This window comes from Camellia sinensis, chromosome 3 (assembly GCF_055761805.1).
Source record: "Camellia sinensis isolate YWXY chromosome 3, ASM5576180v1, whole genome shotgun sequence".
In the NCBI taxonomy this organism is placed as follows: Eukaryota; Viridiplantae; Streptophyta; class Magnoliopsida; order Ericales; family Theaceae; genus Camellia; species Camellia sinensis.
This window is the reverse complement of record NC_138963.1, coordinates 196,130,648-196,152,400: the sequence shown is the minus strand read 5'-3', so window position 1 is coordinate 196,152,400 and position 21,753 is coordinate 196,130,648. Positions and strand designations below refer to the sequence as shown.

Below are 21,753 nucleotides of genomic sequence, written 5' to 3'. Positions count from 1 at the left end.
TTAAAGAATAATGATTCATTAAAAATGATTATATGTATTTAAGGCACATATTGATGTGTTTTGGATAATTTTTAAATAAAAAATTTGAATTTATAGTATTACTGATAATACACCTTCATGAGCTCTGTCAAAAAAGATATGCAAGAATAATTTGGTAAGAATAAAAAATCTACGGTTATTATGATGTGTCACGTAATTAATCAAAACCCTTTTGAGAACTGAAGTTATTAAGGTTGTAGAGATTTTATATCTAATTTTCTTTTAAGTCTTTGTTTATATTTATAATTTTTTTATCCATCAATGTGAATAATTCTTATGATATTACTGATATAAGCATGAATCCTACTTTTAAGTCAATCCACCTTAAGTACTTTTTCGTATAATAAAATACTTAAATATTGTCATATAAAAACATTATAATAGATTATAATCAAACACTACTTGAATCATAAATACCCGATGCACCATTTTTATTTATTTTTTGTTGAGAATATGGAAAACATTTATATTAAAAAACAATAACATACACTTTAGACATAATAAAAAATATAAGAAATTAACAAAGATTTTTTTAATTAATAACCATAAAAATACATCATGAGTTATGATTGTATATTATAGAATTTTTTGATATTTTTATTTTTTTCAGAAAAATATTTTGATACAAGTAGAATTCATGATTTTTAATAAATTTGATTAACACAAATGAAAATTTGATTTCAGGTTAAGAATATAATTTATTTTTTTTATAATTTTGAAAGAAATTATTTTTATAAACCTTTTATATAGGATCACATACATTAACAAAAAATTTCATCAGCCATTGACAAATTTATTTATATTTAATTTTTAATTATTAAAATTTTATACATATAAAATTGATTCAAAATTAATTTTTTATTTTAAAACTAAATTTCTATGCATGATACTTACTAATTTTTAATTATAATAAACGCCCATAGCGTCAATCTGATGAGATGGGTTACTGACAAGGAAATGGGATGCTGAAAAATAAGGCAGACCACTAATTAGTGGTTGCACTAGGGATGTGGTAATGGATCTCATCTATTGTTACATGTGTTTTGTGTCTTAATTTTTTTTTTTTTTTACTTGTCACATCATTAATGATAGTGTTAATAGTAAAAATTTAATGATCTGTAGCATTGTTGATGGGATGCCGTTGTGCTCTATGCACAGCAGTAACGGTTGTGCATCGCTACTGTGCTGTTTTCAGCCTGCGAATGGCCCATTTTAAAAACTCCAAAAAATTAAATTTTTTTTTGTCTTTAGTATTTTTTTAAAAAAATTATGTTAAAAAATCACTAAAAATATAAATAAGTCCAAAAAAGAATGCTTATTTTCATCTTTTCCAATATTTTTTTTATTTTTTAAAAAAAGTTATAATTTTTTGATTCATCTTATTGAGATAAATCTAAAAATATAAAACTTTTAAATTTTTTTTATTAAAAACAAAAATAAATAATAAAAAAAAAGTCAAAAAAATACGCTTCTCAAAGCACCCCAAAGCAAGGCAAGGATAACACACGCAACCAAAAAAAAAAAAAAAAAAGGAAAAAAAAAAAAAAAAAGAAAAGAAGTGAGAGATAAAGTAGGTTTAAGGCCGTGATTGGCATTATGAAATTAGGGCATTTGGAAATTCCAATTGATTATCAAGATTGACTTTGGATTTGAAATTTCAAATCCCACACGATTTCCAATTTCACATCTAGGTTTAACGATCTGCGATTCTAAAATTCTTACAGAGAATTAGATCTACCGATAAAGGAATCGATAGCTAATCCGGCTATCTCTCTCTCACTCTCTCTCACTCTCTCTCTTCTTCTTCACCGCTCAAACCCTATCCCCATAGTCGGCGGCAGTGTCGGGACGACTCTGATCCGACATCGTTGAAGGCATATCGAGCTGTAATCTCAAATGTGTAGCTGATTCCAGTTCTTTCTGTATGTCTTTCTTCTTTTTCTCAGCTATCTTTCTTTTCTTGATGGGTTTGTGTCTTTCAATCTCTTGATTGATGTGGATTTTTTTGCCATTAATGCTCTTCTAATTATTAAATTCTGTAATTGTATCACTCAAACACCCCTTCTTTGGTACTAGGAGTTGTTGTTTTACTCTTTTCAGAAAATTTGTCTTCAAGATTAAGCAATTCCAGAGGGTGTAGATTTTGCTCTGCCTAGGTGAATTGGGTGTTTCGGTACGACGACTCAACTGTGTGGTGTTGTTTTTAAATAGGTGTAATTGAATCTGTCTAAATTCAAATTTTAACTTGCCCTAACTTTTTAATTTTGGGTAGTTGTTCTGATTCTCTCATTGCCATTTTGCATTATGTCACAGATGTACTCCCCCCCCCCCCCCCCCCCCCCAAAAAAAAAAAAAAATGGTTACAGATTCGTCTCCTCTTTATAGGAGCTGCTGTTATGCTAGTATGAGAACTCAATTGTGTGGTGCTTTTATTCATTACTGAAACTTCATACGAAGTTGAATTCATGTAAATATAATTGAATTCAAATTTTAACTTGCCCTCACTTTTCTGTCATATGGTATTGTGTTTTAATTCTCTCATTGCAATTGCATTATGTCATTGATTTTGGCTCCTCTTTATAGGAGCTGCTGTTATGCTAGTACCATCTGATTGTCATTGACAGGATCCCTTTTAAAGCCAGGACGTAAGTTAGTTCTCGTTTGAATCTCACCTTGTCCATCGCTGTTTATTGCTGCTATGTTCTACTGAAGAGCTTGCCTTCTCATTCTCATATATGTGAGACAATACGTGTTCTGTCCTTTGTGCTTGATGATTTGCCCTTTCATTTTATGTGGACAAGGTGCACTATATCCATGTATACATGCAACACTCGGGGTTTGTTTGGATGGATGTGGATTTCAAATCAAGGGATTTGACCTTAGTCATTGAAGGGCAATAACTCAAATATAGATATGATAGTTTACTTATGAATTTCAAGGTTGAGTTAAATAGGTTTATCACGATGGGTTTGAAATAACTACATAAAACTAGTTATTTAAAATCATGCTAAGGATTCTCTTTCTAGTTATAGCTTACAAGGATCCTACTAATATATATATATATATATATCTTTTATCTCAATTTATCTCCTTTCATTTGATCAAAAAAAAAAACTTGTCTTCTTTCATTGTTTTCCATTCATTTAACCTCAAATCCCTTGATTTGAAATTCACATCTATTCAAATGGACCATTATATATATATACATGAACAAGTTATTTATAATTTATGTTCTTTTGAGGTCCTTGTTGAGTTATGGGACATGGATACAACACGGTGCATGTGATGGTATTTACTTTGGCTGTTGCTAATGTGAAAAGTTGCTGTAGGCCTCGTTTGAAAACATGCTATTTTAGTAACTTTTTGGCTTTTTGACTAAAATATGAGGTAAAAAAACTAATATGTTTGGAATGACTTTTTGATTTTTTATGAAAAGATGTGCAAAAAGTTGAGAGAAAAAGGAATCTTTGGCTTTTTGGGTATAGGTTCTACGCCTTTTGGTTTATTTAGTAATTTTTTGACTTTTAGGCTAGAACAAGCACATTTACAATCCTTAAAGAATGAGATGTTACTTTGCTCTATATTTGCTAACCAGGGTTAATCTTATGCAGAGTAACTTCTTGTTTGATTTGTGCCTCGCCACCACGGAAGCTTTTTTCATTTAAATTATGCAAAGTGAAGATTTGATTGACCTCCCTGCTCCTAGCAATTCTGGCTGTAAAAGTGAGAATGGTGAGCTTCGTAATTCTAATTGTGAACCTAGTGGTGCTGATTCTCAACCAAGTAGTGTAGAGGTTAAAAAAGACAAGCAAAATGGGGAGATCTCAGGGACTGAGGTTGATGTTAGCAATGGAGACAGCCAACTTTTGCCGGCAGCTGAGATGGATGGGGAGGATGGAAGTCCCATTACCAGTTACAAGAGAGATGGAAGTCCCGTCAGTAACTGTATCCTGTTATTTGATTTCCATGTGTCTTAGGACAATGCAGTTCAGAAAAGAAATACTAACATGTCCACGGAAACAAGTTTCTGCCTGCAGCTTATAATTAGTTATCCCATGTTATGTTTTCCATAATTTTGCATGTTAGCCATTTCTGGTGTTAAGAAAGCCAGAATGACAGCTGATGAGCAGCAACCTTCAGTGCGTGTGGTGTATAATTCTCTAACAAGGTATTTTCATAAAAGAAGAGTTGCATGTTTCACTTGCATGTTTTTGGTCAACCTCTGAATGGATAAGTTTTCTTTAACAGAGGCAGTAAACGGAAGCTTGAGCAGCTACTACAGCAATGGTCGGAATGGCATGCGCAGCATTTTTCTTCATCACATGTAAGCCTGATTCATTTTATTAAACCCAAAATTGTAGTCTTCACTTTCCCATTTTTCTTTTAGTCAAAATACTGTGATCTTTTATTACTCTTCAAATGAAGAAGAAACTAATCCAGTGGAATCTCCATAAAGAAGTGATTCTGTACATTTGGATGCAGAGGTCATTTTTCTGAAGATTTTTTAGTTGGCTGTGGAGAATATATTGGGCATCCTTTGGGATGAATTTAAATCCTGGAAAATTAGCCCAAATTGAGTTCAAAGCCGTATGTTATTTCCTTCCTCCGCTAACATATCAGAGAATGTCCCAAATTGCCTTGACAGAATCTGGTGGCAGGCAAAAATAGCCCCTTCATCTATATCAACCATTTAAGATTAAGAATATTGTAAGAGTGAATAATAAATATGGAAATATGGTTCAAGTACCAACGCATTCCCAGTCTCCTGCACTGTTGGAGTTTGGACTGACCAATTATGAGGATTGAGTTGGGACGTGGAACTTCCGTTCTGTTCCGGAGGGCGGAAGGCTATAAGGCTAAGATGCATTATTATACTGGTTTTTCTTAGATCAGCAATAACCTCTCCGTTCTTATTTTTTCTTTTCATAATATAACTGCTGTATTAAAAAATGGTGTAATGTGGTAATTTGTAACATCAATATAGCCAGCAGCATGGATAATTATACTGGTTTTTCTTAGATCATCAATAACCTCTCTGTTCTTATTTTTTTCCTTTAACAATATTACTGCTGTAATAAAAAAAAATGGTGTAATTTGGTAATTTGCAACATCAATATAGCCAGCAGCATGGATAATTTGAGGTGTGAGCTGAAAATTGATTAGTTTAATGGATCTTATTGCCCAGAATAAAATCAAAAAAATTTATCCTTAGTCTGTCTGGTATTTGCACAATGGTAATTCAGTTTCAGTGTTTCTTATGGATTCCTTGCAGTTATATATTTATGAAGTTGTCCCTTGATGTTATTTAGGTTATGCAATCGGTTTAGATGTCTCATCAGTTAGCTGCATTTTTTAAATATTTTTGTTTGGTTGAAGTCCTTGTTGACATATTTTTATCCATTTAGGTTTCCATTGAAGTGCCAGAATCTGGTGAAGAGACATACTTCCCTGCACTTCATGTTGGTTTGGATAATCCTTCTGCAGTGGTATGTTTTCTTATGTGTCTCGGGTGCACACAAAGCATTAACCTGATATCTTATTTATGGCATATTTGGTTTGGTTTTTGACCTTTACTGCTTGTCTTATCTCTGTAGTCTGTACCTGTTTTGACGATCGGTTTCTTTAGTTCATTGAAATATGATGTGATTTGAAATGTTTTCATTGGTCCTTCCAATTTCAAAGTGATTTAAAAAATTGTAACTCCTTTCAATGCGCCTCTACTTTGTTTACAGAAGGAAGGAGTAATATAATTATTGTTCAGTTTTCAAGAGAAATCAGGCTGCACAATTAGTTGATGATAAGCTCATTTGTGTCTCAATGTGCTCAACATATCATTAAATATGGGAGTAACAAGGACCTATGAAGCACGGATACTTCAAAAAGGGTGACGTATCCGTATCGGATACTTATCAGATACCGATACTCCTCGGATACTCGCGGATACGTATCAGATACTTCTTAAAAGTATCAGATACTTCTTAATTAATTTTTTATTAATTTTGAAGTATCGGATACTTAATTTTGAAGTATCGGATACTCGAAGTTACATATTACTTATAATATTTTGTTTAGTTCTTTGATAAGAGGAATATAGTGAGAGTTAAAGTAATAGAATTTGTCAAATTGATGTATCTTTGTTGTCTCTCTCACTTCTCTCTCGCTTTCTCACTCTCGCACGTTTCTTCTCTCTGCTCTCATTCTTTTTTTGGTGTTGGCATGTAAGGATGATGTTTAATTTGCATTTGCTTTTGCTTTTGCTTTTAGTTTTGAATGTTTGAGCACTTTTAGGTTAATAGGAATCCCTCTTTTTATTTATTAATTTACTTTAAGTTTTATTTTCATGCATATTACATTATTAAAATTATAATTTTTTTTTTTTTTACGAATGTATCTCCGTTGTACCTGTATCATACTTTTTCAAATTTTGACATTTCGCCATATCCACATCCCCATATCACCATATCTGTATCTGTGCTTCCTAGGCTATCATTGATGACTTAAAAAAGTATATTTGCTGAAATTTTTATTTAAGAATGGTTTTTTGGGTTTAGCTAAGGTCTGTGATATTCACTGATGAAGGGGAACAAGTTGAAGCTATTGACCTTGAAAACTCTTAGTTTTATAGGAATTTTTCTTCTTTATCAAGTTATCTTTTCCTTTAGGTTTTATTTTTATGCATACTGCATTACTAAAAATTGTTAAAATAATATTTTTTATGAACGTATCCCCGCCGTACCCGTATCCTAGTTTTTCAAATTTTGTCGTATCGCCGTATCCGTATCGTATCGTATCGTATCCGTATCCCGTATCCGTATCCGTGCTTCCTAGACAAGGACAATCCTCTTTGGGAGCTTTTTCCTTTGTTTTGAAATTAGTAAAGCATAAGACTTAAAATCAACAATAATGATTATTATAATCACTGTGTATTTGTAATGTTAGAATTTCCCATCTTTACCTTCACCTACTCCACTACACACTCCACTTCACCTACCTCTACTCCACTACACACTCCACTTCACCTAACCCACTATCACCTCCACTACACCTACTACCACATTACCTTCACCTACTCCACTACACACTCCACTTCACCTACCTCTACTCCACTACACACTCCACTTCACCTAACCCACTATCACCTCCACTACACCTACTACCACATTTTCTTCTATATATAGATTGTATAGGAATTGTAATTAATGGATCTTGTAATCTATCAATCAAGACATCAATCAATAATACATAAATTCTTACATGGTATCAGAGCAAGGTTAAGAATTTAATATTTTTTCGCTTCACCGGCGGGCGGCAACCTCGCCTTGGCCGCCCGCCGGACCTCAACCTAGTCCGCTAGAATTGTCTACTACATACCTACCTCCTCATCATATCTTCATAACATCTCATTCTCTCTCGGCATCATAGTAGCCGTGATACTGCTCATACTTCTGGACAGCGGAGAGAACATCGACTTTCTCGATCTTTCCGCCGACGCCGGTGGCGAGATCCAGGGCTCCGGCTTTCGACATCACTCTCCCCAAATAGTCCATAGCAGCTTCTCCACCGGAAAGATACTCCTAACAGCAGCGGAAAAAAGGTGTTTCCCTCAGCCAAACAAGGCTCAATAGCTGTGGTCCTCATCAAAATACGTGTAATTGCTACTCCTGAACTTGGTTTCCCTATCCTTGCTAACAAGCTTCTCAAATGCTTCCGGGCCATGTTCTTCTATGTACTTCTCAGCAGCAGTTAGAATGTCATCTGGCTTACTGAAGATGTCCTTCTTCCTTGGGACATACTAGACGTTAACAGTCTGCTGTGGGTTAAGAAAGAAAGGCCTCAAATAATGCTCATAAACATATGCAGCACCACTGATACTCTTTATGATGGTGGATATTTCAATGCCATTACAACACAGCACCAGCACACTTGTTCCCACCTTTCATCATGGTCTCCACTTTCTTTTTCTTTTTTTTATATTTATTTTAATCCATCTTTTTTGAAAACAAAACCAATATCACTTTTTTTAATTCCTTAATTTATTTTAATAACATGAGTGGCCTCTCTTTTCCACCATCTCCCTCTTTTTCTACACAATATTTTTGTACCACCGCCCACTCCATGATTTCCATATTAATATTATTATTATTATTATTATTATTATTATTATTTTCACAAAAAAAAAAAAAAAAAAAAAAAAAATCATTCCAGTTGATTTTTCTGCCTTACCACACCTACCATTCGAGTTTGCCAAACACACTTATTTTATTCATGTCAGGATCAACCCCGATCATAATTTTACACGAGGAAAAAAAAAAAAAAAAAAAAAAAAAAAAAAAAAAAAAAAAAAAAAAAAAAAAACCACCATAACACACCCAACACCCACAGTGGGATTTTTCTTCTCTACTCTGCTGCAGATCTCTTCTTCTTTCCTCCGTCCTGGGCGGCCCTTGACGGTGCTGCCTCCGTGTTTCCTACGCCGCCGAGCACGTTCACTCCTCCATACTCCTCCACTGCAGCATACGGCGGACCTCCAAATCGGAACATCACAGTGGCCTTCCGCTTCAGCTCCTTATTTTCTGCTTTCAGCACACTTATCTCTGCTCGCGCATCCTTATACATGCGTTGGAGCAGAGCCAGCTGGGAATTTAAATGCTGCACCTCATTTGTCCTACTCTGCAGCCGGTTCGACAAATTTGTGACCGCCGTCATGGTTTCCACGCATGACTTCAGAGTATACTGATTAGCCTCAATATCAGTTTGCACTGCCATTTTTTGCTCCACCGACCGCATCGGAAAGTTCAATGGAGCAAAACCAGAGGTGTTTGGTTGAGGTTCACTGGCCACCGCACCAGTTATTTCTCTTGTGGGCTCGTTCAGTTCTGGAAAGAGCGTGAGCAGGTTCTGGGTAGCTGGACGGGAAGAAGAGGCCATGTTTTTGGGTTGCTAAGTGTTTCAGCGAAATAGCAATTTCAGACTGGTAATGTTCGGAAGGGTTGGTGACAGAATGGCAACAAAGTGTTCCACAGTTTCTCTCTCTGCAGAGGCAGAGTTTTTTCAGCGAAGGGTTGGTTTCAGAGGTTTCAGAATGGTATGCCTCAGCCTCAGCCTTCGTCTTGGTTAAATAGCCGAGGCAGCCACGCGTATCGCGCGCCTCTTGCCGCCCGACAAACTGGCACGCCTTTTCATGGCACATCTTTTGACAAAGTGGACACGCCTTTTGATGGCACGCCTTTTGATGGCACGCCTTTTGATGGCACGCCTTTTGACAAAATTGGGCACACCTTTTGAGGGTGCAACTTTTTAAGAGTCCGACAAGACTCTGTAAACTGTCCCGACATTGATTCCGGTTAGTTTTTACAAGTGTCCGACAAGACTCTGTAAACTGTCCCGACATTGATTCCGGTTAGCTCCTTTATGGGTCCGACAAGACTCTGTAAACTGTCCCGACATTGATTCCGGTTAGCTCCTTTATGGGTCCGACAAGACTCTGTAAACTGTCCCGACATTGATTCCGGTTAGTTTCTACAAGGGTCCAGCAAGACTCCGTAAACTGTCACAACATTGTCTTCTACAACGGTCCGACATGACCCCATAAACTGTCTTCTACATCGGTCTGACACCACCATACAGTGTCCTCTACAACGTTATGACACCCCATACAGTGTCTTCACCAACGGTCTGACACGACCATACAGTGTCTCCTATCCTTTTTTATTTTTATGTATTTTCTTGTTTTGTTACTCTCTCCAAACTCAAGTTGGTTAGTTTCTCTCCTCCTTGAGTTTGCGGGGGGCTGTTAGAATTTCCCATCTTTACCTTCACCTACTCCACTACACACTCCACTTCACCTACCTCTACTCCACTACACACTCCACTTCACCTAACCCACTATCACCTCCACTACACCTACTACCACATTACCTTCACCTACTCCACTACACACTCCACTTCACCTACCTCTACTCCACTACACACTCCACTTCACCTAACCCACTATCACCTCCACTACACCTACTACCACATTTTCTTCTATATATAGATTGTATAGGAATTGTAATTAATGGATCTTGTAATCTATCAATCAAGACATCAATCAATAATACATAAATTCTTACATGTAATAATATGATTTTACTGACATAATGCACCCAAGTTGGTCTAAGACTATGAGAACTGAGAAGATGATTGTCAATTGATGTATTTCAATCATTAGAATTCTGTTAGGACTTGTGATTACTTTAGTTGTATGTAGCTGTATTTCTATTTTAATTTTTTTTTTTTTTTTAAAGAATTTTAGGGATAAACTCTTGGGCTGAAGTTTTTACTATATGGGCTAGGGTAGTTTCATATGGTAACTATGTATTATTAGGGCCTCTTATGAGAAAATGAGATGATGCCTTTGAAAAGGAATTAAAATTGAAATATTTGGAAGAGATGTGCTCTCCTTCTCTCTGCTTCTTGGCTTTTTTTTCTTCTATGTTAAATTAAATCTCTGTACTCTCTTTCTTCTCATATTTTTATCTTCTCTTCCTCCTCCCTCATCTCTTGTTTGTATCTTCTCTCTGTCCCTCTTCTCTTCTCTCTTCTTTAATATCTCTGCTTCTCTTCTGAATGGCTTGGAAGATTTGATGCGCACTCTATATCATCATGCCATTTTTGGCCACTACTGAAGAAAGTCTCGTGAGTAGGGATGGCAATGGATAATCTACCCTGTGGGTATCTATGAAGACCCAACCCAAAAATATGAGTTTTTTCTTTTTTTTCTTATCCATTGGGTAGGGTAAGTGATATTCTTTAAATATTCACAGGGGATGGGTTGGGGATGGGTACCCACTAATTTCCCCATATATCTTTTTTTTTTTTTTTTTTTAAGGATTCACAAGCAAAACTAAATATACATTCAATCTTTTTTCTTTTATTTATTTATTTATTTTTTCAAGTTCACAACCAACTTTTTTTTTTTTTTTTAGATTCACAACCAAAGCTAAATATACATCCAATCTTTTTTTTTTATTATTATTTTTTATTTTTAAGGTTCACAACCATTTTTTTTTTAATTTTTAAGATTCACAACCAAAGCTAAATATACATTCAATATTTTTTCTTTTGGTTTTTTTTTTTAATTTTTAAGGTTCACAACAAAAGCTAAATATCATTTAATCTTTTTTCTTTTGTTTTTTGTTTTTTTTTTTAATTTTTAAGATTCACAACAAAAGCTAAATATACATTCAATCTTTTTTCTTTTTAGAGGTTTTGCCTATTTGACTATTTTAGTAAACTATTTTAGTTTTTGCATTTAAGAAGATGGATTGGATTTTTTGTTAGATTGATGTATTGAAAAATGTGTTTGAAATAATGTAGAGATAATAAATGACCAAAATGTCCCTATGTGTATTATCGTTGTTGTTGAGTTTCTCAAAAATTAAAAAGGCAAAAGCGTCATTTTACCTTTTGTCCATTACAGCTGTGTATCATGTGGGAAGCCAGCAACAATACATTTTGAATTTTTTTCTTGAAGAGGCTAAAGTGATCTATAAATTTCATTTCCAAACACTGCCATAATTAAATGCATAAATCACTTTTATCTTCATCATTTTGTAATTATTTTTTACTTTTGATTTTTTTGATATTCTCCAAAAAAAAAAAAAAGAAAGAAAGAAAAAAGTGAGGTCTTAAAATTGTTTCAGTCAATTTTTTTTTTCTTCTATCAATAATTTAGTTTTTAAATAAAAAAATAAAAAATTAGAAAGAGAGAACATGAGTGGAACGAGGCCGGCTGAGGTGGAAGAATAGGAGAGAGAGAGAGACTACATTAGTAGGCATCATGCGTATTTTGACCTTTTTTGATATTTGAATTTAAAAAAAAATAAACACATTAATAAATTATTTAGCTTTTGTTGTCAACCTTAAAACAAAATAAAAAAATAAGTTGTTAACATTAAATATATTAAAAAAGAAAGAAAAAAAGATTGAAGGTATATTTAGCTAAAATCTTAAAAAAAAGAAAAAAAAAAAGTTGTTAACATTAAATATATTAAAAAAGAAAGAAAAAATATTGAAGGTAAGTGGTTGTTAACATTAAATAATAAAAATAAAAATGGGGATTAAAGTGGGTTGGGGAAAATCCAAACCCATTAAGAAATGGGGAGAGTGGTACCCATGGAGAATGGATAATGGGGAATGGGGAAAATTTATCATAGGGGAATGGGGATGGAAAATTAATATCCACCCCATTAACCCCCATTGCCATCCCTACTCATGAGAACCAAGTCACATCAGCATATTTGTGTTATGTAACTGCACTTTCAACTTAGGGCTGGATGGTTTCTTTTCTCCCTTTCCTTTTTATTAGGGGGTGTTCACGGGTCAGTTGGCACAGGTTTGCAGTCTCAACCAGCACTCAAACCGACCCCTTCGGTTTGGTACTAATATCAACCTTTGTTGACCGCCGTTTTCCTCAAACTCGACCGCACTTTCGTTCGGTTTTGTTAGTTGGCTTTGCTGGTTTCACACAAAGAATACAAGATTCAGCTATCAATCATCAGATCTAAGAAAGTCACATCCAGACCTGTAGAGAGAGATCTGAAAGCGTGGAGAGTTAGTAGAGTGAATAAAGGAACTCACTGCCACCATTGCAAGTCCACCGCTGCAACTACGAGTACGCTACCGTCACACCCATCGTCGTTGCGAGATCAGAGGAGGTGAGTTTGTAGGGAGAGCTACTATCACCATCTTTGATGTTGCAATATAGGGGTTGGTTGAGTTTGAGAACTCTGCTGCATAGAGAGAGAGAGAAAAGGAGGGTTGGGTTTCCCAGGCTGTCTTTTGGGTTTCCAAGTCTGAGAAGTTGAAGGTATTTTAAAATGGTTTTCGGTTCAAGCTTCCTACCCATGACCGACCGTGAACTTGTTAAAACAATAGATTTACTCCCGCAACCGAACCACAGCACATGCGAAACCGTCTGTAGCTCGTCGGGTGGGTTCGGATTGGACGGTTTGCCAGGTCTCCGGGTTAGATTAACAGCCCTACTTTTTTATCATTGCTTTTTTTCTAGGCAATGCTCGTACGATTTTTCTTTTTCTTTTTCTTTTTTTCTTCCTTTTTTTTTTTTTTGTTGTTGGCATGCATGTATGTCAGGTTAAAGAAGAACAAGTGCAACTTCAAATGCAATGGTAAAACCTTAGGAATTGATACATTTGCATCATGAGTAAAACTGTAAAAAATAAATTGATGTATTATTGATTGATGTGTTGTTATTTTTGATATTACAAGGATTCCTATTATATAGGAGAGGATTTGGGTAGTAGGTGAGGAGTAGGTGAGGGTACATTGGTGGTAGGTGTAGTAGGTGTGGTAGTAGGTGGTGGTAGGTGTAGGTACATTTTAACAGCCCCCCGCAAACTCAAGGAGGATAGGAACTAACCAACTTGAGTTTGGAGAGAGTTACAAAACAAGAAAATACATAAAAATAAAAGAGGATAAGAGACACTGTATGGTCGTGTCAGACCATTGGTGAAGACACTGGATGGGGGTGTCATAACGTTGTAGAGGACACTGTATGGGGGTGTCATAACGTTGTAGAGGACACTGTATGGTAGTGTCATAACGGTGTAGAGGACACTGGATGGCGGTGTCAGACCGATGTAGAAGACAGTTTATGGGGTCATGTCGGACCGTTGTAACAGACAATGTTGTGACAGTTTACGGAGTCTTGCTGGACCCTTGTAGAAACTAACCGGAATCAATGTCGGGACAGTTTACTGAGTCTTGTCGGACCCCTAAAAAGTCGCACCCTCAAAAGGTGTGCCCAATCTTTCAAAAGGCGTGCCATCAAAAGGCGTGCCATCAAAAGTTGCACCCTCAAAAGGCGCGCCCACTTCATCAAAAGTCGTGCCCGACAGAAAGCGTCGAGCCATCAAAAGGTGAGCCGGAGACGCGGCAAGGCACGTGAGTGACAGAGCGGCGTGTCGGCCGCGTCGTCTGTGTCAATATAAACCAATGCGGAGGCGGAGGAAACCAAACCAGACTGAAACCTCTGAACTTGTTATTCTGAAACAATCTGTAAACACTCTGTATCCAACCCTTCTCGGAAACACTCAGCAACCCAAAAAACATGGCCTCTTCTTCCCGTTCAGCTACCCAGAATATGGCCTCTTCATCCCGTGGTCCACTCACTCTCTTTCCCGACCTCAATGAGTCAACAAGAGAGAGAACTGGTGCGGTGGCCAGTGAACCTCAACCAAACACCTCTGTGTTTGCTCCGTTGAACTTTCCGATGCGGTCGGTGGAGCAAAAAATGGCGGTGCAAACTGATATTGAGGCCAATCAGTATACTCTGAAGTCATGTGTGGAAACCATGACTGCGGTTACAAATTTGTCGAACCGGCTGCAGAGTAGGACAAATGAGGTGCAGCAATTAAACTCCCAGCTGGCTCTGCTCCAACGCATGTATAAGGATGCGCGAGCAGAGATAAGCGTGCTAAGGGCAGAAAACAAGGAGCTGAAGCGGAAGGCCACCGTGATGTTCCGATTTGGAGGGCCGCCATATGCTGTAGTGGAGGAGCAGGGAGTAGGCAACTTGCTTGGTGGTCTAGGAAGTACAGAGGGAGCACCGTCAAGAGCCGCCCAGGATGGAGGCAAGAAGAAAAGACCGGCGGCAGAGTAGAGAAGAAAATCCTGCTTGTGGATGTGGTTGATTTGTTGCTGTTGTTGGTGTTTTTTTAATTTTTTTTTTTTTTTTTTTTTTTTTTTTTTTTTTTGGTGGTGTAAAATTGTGATCGGGGTTGAGCCCCTGATATGAATAAAATGACAAGGTGTGATGTTGTGAATGTTTTTTTTTTTTTTTTTTTTTTGTTATAAAAAAAAATATATATATATATATATTAAAATAAAAGAAAATGGTGAAATCGTGGGTGGAAGAAAGTAAGGGAAAGAAGGGATATAATTGAAGTGGGTTTGAAAAAGTGGGAAAATGTGATGATAGTGGTGAGTGGAGCATAATGTAGAATAGAAAAGGTGTATATAATAAGAAGAAGAAAAGTGAAATGGGTTGTCGGTGGAATAGAAAAAAAAATAAATAAATAAAGAAGAAGAAGATAATGGAAAACGGGGGAGGCGCACGAAAATATATATATATATATATATATATATAGAATAAAAGAAAAGAAAATGGAGAAATAAAGTAAGAGAGAGTGGGGTGATATGATATTCTACAAGAACTGAAGCCTTCAGCTCGGCAGGGACGGCTCCGGGTTTCGAGGGTCTTCATCATTGGTGCCCTCGTCACGTCCTGCGGAATGGGCCTCACCACTGGTTGCACTTCATCAGATTGAAGAACCCTAGTCAAGGCGAGCCAGGACGAGGGAGGGAACGGCAGAGGCGGCGATGGCGGAGGCGACAGCGTAGCGCTGCTGGTTGACGTGGATGCGGCGGTGCCAGCGGCGCCAGATCGGGGCGGAGCGAACATGCGGCCGCCGCGGCACAGGTGTCCGAAAGCACCTTGGCCGGCGCGGTGAGTGCCGCCGCCGGGAACACGGGGGTGTAGCATGGCTCCGTGGGCATAGCAGCATGCGGACTTGGTGGGTCGGTTGGTACAGGTTGGGAACCTTTTTTTTTTTTTGTTTATTGCAGACTAGGCTTAAATCTGGGTGAATCTGGACCGTTGCTTCACGGGTTGGGTGATGAATCAGTTTGTTGAGGAAGGAGAGAGAGAATTAGAAAATTTGGGTTTGTCCGGCGGACGGCCAAGGCGAGGCTGCCGCCCGCCGGTGAAGCGGAATCACTAAGTTCTTAACCTTGCTCTGATACCATGTAAAAAATAAATTGATGTATTATTGATTGATGTGTTGTTATTTTTGATATTACAAGGATTCCTATTATATAGGAGAGGATTTGGGTAGTAGGTGAGGAGTAGGTGAGGGTACATTGGTGGTAGGTGTAGTAGGTGTGGTAGTAGGTGGTGGTAGGTGTAGGTACATTTTAATTGTTTAAGTAGATTATATAGACTTAAATTTACCGTAGCCTCAGCTTTCGGGAAGTCTGTGATATTATTAGTTATGGAGGTTTCTGATATTTGAAATTTAACTGTATAACATGCATACAGACACTGTCTTCCATTTTTTGTAGTTTCTGGACTTGTTGCTAATCTTGCTTCCACTCTTTTCTTTTGAAAACTTTTTCATCCAAGAGTGCTAACATTTTGTTCAAGGTTTTATAATATGTGAACATTTTCCTGACATTTCTGTTCTTGATGGGTGGCTAATATTTTCATTCAAAAAAATAATAATTTAATGAGTATTTTTACAAGAACTGCATTTGTCTTCCAGTGCTTTTTTTTTTTTCTTCTTTTTTTTTGGTGTGTGTGTTAGTGTGTTGACGCAACACTATTTTGGTCCTACCATTCATTAAAAAAATTTGTGTTATTCGATTGCTATGCCTTTCTAATTGGCTGCTCAGAGTAGTGGATGCCATACCACTTGACTAAGTGAAGCAAGAAATTGTGTTATTTCCTTGACATAGTGTTAAGAGTATGTCAAATATTTCTGCTCAAAATTTCCTTGGTTTTGTAGTTTCAAGTTTCCTTTGCAGTGCATATTTTGTTGAAGTTGTCTGTACTCTTTTATGTGTAGTCTTTCTGGATGGACAATCAGCCAATGAACCAGCAGAACAACAAGGAGTTTATTACATTGGATAGTAAGTCAGTTCCACTTTATGACCGGGGATACTCATTCGGCTTGACTTTGACAGATGGTTCTAATAAGCTGGAAGGGTAAATACTTTGATTTGTTTGTATGAACTTGCAAACTCCTTTTAGTCATAAATGAATCAATGTCTATTAAAAGAAATAGCTGCAGGTTGGCCTTTTGAGTTGCACTATTTTGATCTCAAGATCCTTAGAAGTGTAATTTTGAAGTTGAAATTTTTTGATATATTTAATTTTGATCTCTGTGGAGAAACTTGGTTCTTAATTTACAGGCATGACAAGTATTTCGGATATAATTTTTATCAAAAAAATATTTCAGATATATTTAACCTTTGGGTTTTGACAAAAAACTTCTGAAATCTTGTTATGCAAGCAATATTTATGTTCATCTCATGAGAATAATTATATTGTTTCGAAATAACGTATGATATCCAGAGGCTCTGTTCTCTTACGGGGAGAGCCACATGTTGTGTTCACTTGTTTCTACAACTGTACTCATATTTGCTGGCATTTTTATTTGTCTATGTTGACAACTTTCTAATAGGTACTTGAGTCAGTATGTTTCATACTCACCTATGTCTCCTCACGGAGACTGCTGAGAGTAAGAACAAAATAAAGTAGGAAAATATGAGATGATGGTCACATACCTAAACTTGTTGAGATCTGGAGAAGTTTTTTTCTTTTTTTTTAATAATTATTACGTGGTTGTTAGTGATAGGATTGTTTTCTTCTCCTCCTTGCTTCCTTTTCAGTGATCATACAAGTTGTGAAGTATATATTGTTCAATTTTCCTGTAGGTGGCTTAATATTTTTTTAAAGCCTTTTGGTTTCGATGATGTCATAAAAACAAGTTTGACATGGTCCTTCTTTTTTGTTTGTTTGTTTGTTTTTTTTTTTTTTTTTATTTAGAAATTTTATATTGTGCCTCATATTGTTCCGTTTTTAACAAGCCATTTCTATGTTTCTCATATTACCTACTTCGTTTAAAATTTCCATCCATTTCCTATAATGACAAAATCTTCAGATTCTTGAGATATTGGGATGTCAAAGAGGGATAATTATGGACTTAATGATATGTGTGTCGGCCTGCCCTGTGTCCCTATAGGATGTTGCAATGTCAAATGGTAGGGGTTCTGCATTGGTTTGTTTTGATTGAACCCTGTATCTAATGAAGCTTTCTATAGAACCTAATCCAACCATCCTGCACTGTATCATGTTGGTTCGGTATGTTTCTCAGTTTCCAAGATCTAGTATACGATTCTTGATTTCAGAGACCTTGGAAGAAAAATAACTTTAGCTCTGTGGCCTTTGAAATGAATCCAAGAAAAAGATTAAAAGAAGGCGCTGTTTCTTGTCCCGTATTCAATGCTAGGAAAATCTAATTTACCGCACTCATTCTGTTGAATTGCCTAGTACATGATGTATTTTGTTGTTATTATTTGTTGTGTTGTAGGGGCTTGGAAATAATAGATGCTTCCCGGTGTTTTAATTGTGGTTCTTACAACCACTCATTAAAGGAGTGTCCAAAGCCTCGTGACAATGTAGCTGTCAATAATGCTCGCAACAAACTCAAGTCTAAGCGTAATCCAAATGTTGGTTCCCGTAACCCAACTCGATATTATCAAGATTCTCCTAGGGGAAAGTATGATGGTTTAAAGCCAGGTGTCCTTGATGCTGAAACACGGCAACTTTTAGGTCTTGGGGTAAGTAATATATGAATAATGCTTTTGCATGGAAAGGCTTAGTACTATTTTTATTAGTGTTTTACATGAGCATTAATTGTTATGACAAAACGTCAACATTACACAGTTGTTCAGATCATTTTAAGTCAGATTGTGTCGTATTCCTTTTTTATTACTTGGTACTAATGTTGTCATATTTGGAACCAATGCGCAACACAAAAAAATACATGTTAGCTGCTTGTTTGATTGAAATTAAAGCCCTTTATCTATGTTACATGGACTTTGGTTTAAGTGTTGGATTCATTTAGCTCTCATGTTCAAAGACACGGGGACACTAAAATATTCATATTTCTAATACATTTCTTTTATTTTCTACAGTAAAATAGTATCGACAAGGTGTCATATTGCATTTCATGCATAATACGGAGTTTTCTGTATAATTACATTTTAAACTCGAGTTACTAATAATGTTTGCTAGGTGAATACCCAACCATATATGTCAGACACCATATCTCATACCCTTAATCTTGTCAAAAACATGAGCTGTTTGATTTCTCTCTCTTTCAGTGAGTGGTGTTGAAGGTGTCTCAAAAAATATTGCCTACTTCCCCCTTTCATGTTGAAGTTGGTTGCACTAACTCTTTCGGAACAACACTTTTCTTAAGACTTGAAAGCAATTTGAAATGTTTTATTTTATTTTCTGTCGTTAAATTAGTTGTTAACTTTCTTGACTTACTGTTCACTTTATTGGTGCAAAAATGCAGGTACTTTAGTCAAGTAATATGTGTAATAATATGAACACCCTTAGTTGTAATAGGATGTCTATTTTTATTTTCTCAAGTTCCTTGAACTTTTCTTTTCTATGTACGCACAGGAGCTTGATCCACCTCCTTGGCTTAACAGAATGCGAGAATTAGGATACCCACCGGGATATCTAGGTAAATGTATTATTACTTGAATTCTTAGTAACCAACCACATGTTTTCTTCCATATCTACCTGAAAGAGTTCTTTGTTTTTATATATAAATCTGTAGTTGTGCTATTTAGATTTTTGGAGTGCATATAAGTGAAATGATTTAGTCTTGTACTCGATTAGATGTTGGATTTCTCCTCTTTCTCCATAGCATCATGGGTCTCTTCTTTGTGCTCTCATTCTTGTTTACAGTGTCATACCTACCTGCATGTGCATTGTCTGGAAATTTGGAAAATCTTTCAACCTCGGCCCAATGTCCACTTCCTGTGGTTTATTCAGTTCTTTTGGTTAGCCATGCCCTGAGAAATTCATCGAGTTCAAAACATGGTAGTAAATATAGATTTCGTTTCCCTAGAAAATGGATGGGCATACTAATAAAATGTTTTTCACGTGAAGCTTGGGGGGGAAAAACAGTAATATGGTAAAATCTGTCAGTATGGAACATCAATCTCTTACATTCTGTTTGGATCTTGTGATTTGATGGAAATGAAAGAGAAAGAGAACTCTTCTCATATTCAGTTTGTATGAGTTATAGGAGAGATATGGAGACCAAAATCATTTCTTTTATTTCCTCATTCTGCAATCCAAACGGAGTAATAAGCTAAGTTTTGTTTCTACCGCTGTCACTATTCTAGTTATTCTATTGTTCATGTTTCGTCAATTTCCCTTAATAATCTTAACTTCATTTATGGTCTCATGTAATTTTTGTTGGTGTTTTTTAGATCATGACAATGAGGACCAGCCATCAGGGATCAAAATATTTGGTGATGAGGAAACTAAGGAAGAAACGGAGGATGGGGAAATCCTCGACACTGACTATCCTGAGCTGCCAAAGAAAAAGAGCATCGAATTTCCAGGAATAAATGCACCAATCCCGGAAAATGCAGATGAAAGACGATGGACAGATGGGCCTTCAAATCGATCACACCGCAGATCTAACTATTCATCAGAATCCGTTAGCAGAGGCCAGTATCACGAGCAGAGGCGGTCCCGGGATTTCAGAGATGAAGGGCCTCCCGGATGTGACCCTGGATATAACGCAACCTCATCTATTTTCTCACCAAGATATGGTGGATACGACTCTATCTATAGTTCCCATTCCCATAGTGCAAGAGGTAATATTTCGAAACCTAGAAGCCCTACTTTTGGAAGGTCCTTGTCAGACAGAGGTAGATGGAGCCCTTCAGCCTATGAAGATGCTCCAACTTCTAGTTCATACAATTCTGTACCATTTTCACCCCCGAACCGTCTGTTTTCACCACACAATCATGGCTCAGCCTGGGACGATGTCAAATACCACTATCGTAGTTGGAAGTGATTTATCGATGTGATCATAATCATTAGTGGACATTCTAATCATGGACTAGATACATGAGATTATAATTGGCAACAACTGGAATGTGTTAATTGTACAAAGATTAAATAGGTGATCTTTAGATTAAAATGGTCTTGTAGAGATGTATCTTTGTATGTGATTAACTAGTTAATGCCATCATTACTCCTGTAACTTTGAGTCCCAGCCTCAAAGTTCCAACTTTGTGGGATTTTCTTGCTCATGGCTTTTTTGTTGTTTGTTATTTGTAGTAGAACTAGTAATGCTTTAGTCTTGTTGATGTGTTATTTAATATAACTTCCATTAATATAAATTAAAGAGAAAATATTGTCTAAGTGTTGTATGTGCATGGGTTCATCGAGGGTTCTGATTGTCATATAAGGTCAAGGTTATGTATTATCATCTGTAGCAAGTAAAATACTCCATAGAATCTTGGATTTGTGGAGACATTTGTGAACGTGAAGCAAATGTGAGAGTGAATTAAGTAAAACTTAAATTTTAGACTGTATAATTTAAAAAAGATTTTGTACTGGAAACATGAGAAATATAAATTAAAATTATCACATTTTTGTTTAAATTTTTCTTCTCTCTACAATCTCTTTAAATCTAAAATTCAAACATAGCATTAGATAAAGGTTGAACAAAAAGGGTTTGAGACCGAAAAACCATTTTGTATTTTTGTTGGTGAGCCATACTTGTCTTCTCAAAGCATATAAAAGCAAGCCATAAAAGAATTTATTACTGAAAAGTCTGATTTATATCCCTGTACTAAAAAATTTTGAGTGAACTATATTCTCGTGGGAAGATTTCGAGTATGCAAGGAAAAGATAAAAGTTCACGTATAATGTGAAGCAAATGAGCAAGTGAAATGATGGTAACCCGAATTGTATCTAAGGTGGTGAGAAGCTCAAAAACAAAACATAAGAAACCCACAACCACCACCACAACAAAATGGACAGAGATAACGAGACCTGGGAGCAAATACCTAAATTCTTAAGTTGTGGAAACAGCTGCAGAGAACGAGAAG

The 21,753-nt window shown here is 36.3% G+C and overlaps 1 protein-coding gene across 7 annotated transcripts; it reads left to right on the top strand.

Annotated features, from left to right (window-relative positions):
- The first annotated feature begins 1,504 nt into the window (after positions 1 to 1,504).
- LOC114299548 (uncharacterized) lies at positions 1,505 to 21,061 on the top strand. 7 transcript variants are annotated; one of them, XM_082921807.1, is made up of 11 exons: positions 1,636 to 1,961; positions 2,140 to 2,212; positions 2,623 to 2,684; positions 3,651 to 3,984; positions 4,126 to 4,207; positions 4,288 to 4,363; positions 5,445 to 5,525; positions 16,665 to 16,804; positions 18,192 to 18,441; positions 19,295 to 19,358; positions 20,116 to 21,061. In XM_082921807.1, exons 4-11 carry the CDS (start codon positions 3,708 to 3,710, stop codon positions 20,709 to 20,711), a joined length of 1,566 nt encoding a protein of 521 aa, XP_082777933.1. In that variant the 5' UTR covers positions 1,636 to 1,961; positions 2,140 to 2,212; positions 2,623 to 2,684; positions 3,651 to 3,707; the 3' UTR covers positions 20,712 to 21,061. The 7 variants fall into 7 exon arrangements, with proteins under 7 accessions (XP_028100117.2, XP_028100119.2, XP_028100118.2 ...); XM_082921808.1 differs by having other exon boundaries at positions 2,116 to 2,212; XM_028244318.2 differs by lacking the exon at positions 2,623 to 2,684 and having other exon boundaries at positions 1,553 to 1,961.
- The last annotated feature ends 692 nt before the right edge of the window (positions 21,062 to 21,753 follow it).

What these genes read in the sequence shown, in the direction of transcription:
- LOC114299548 (XM_028244316.2), top strand. Translation starts at nt 3,708, where the DNA reads ATGCAAAGTGAAGATTTGATTGACCTCCCTGCTCCTAGCAATTCTGGC. An exon ending in AGCATTTTTCTTCATCACAT is followed by an intron (nt 4,364 to 5,444) that starts GTAAGCCTGATT and finishes TTATCCATTTAG; the next exon opens with GTTTCCATTGAAGTGCCAGA. An exon ending in ATACCCACCGGGATATCTAG is followed by an intron (nt 19,359 to 20,115) that starts GTAAATGTATTA and finishes GGTGTTTTTTAG; the next exon opens with ATCATGACAATGAGGACCAG.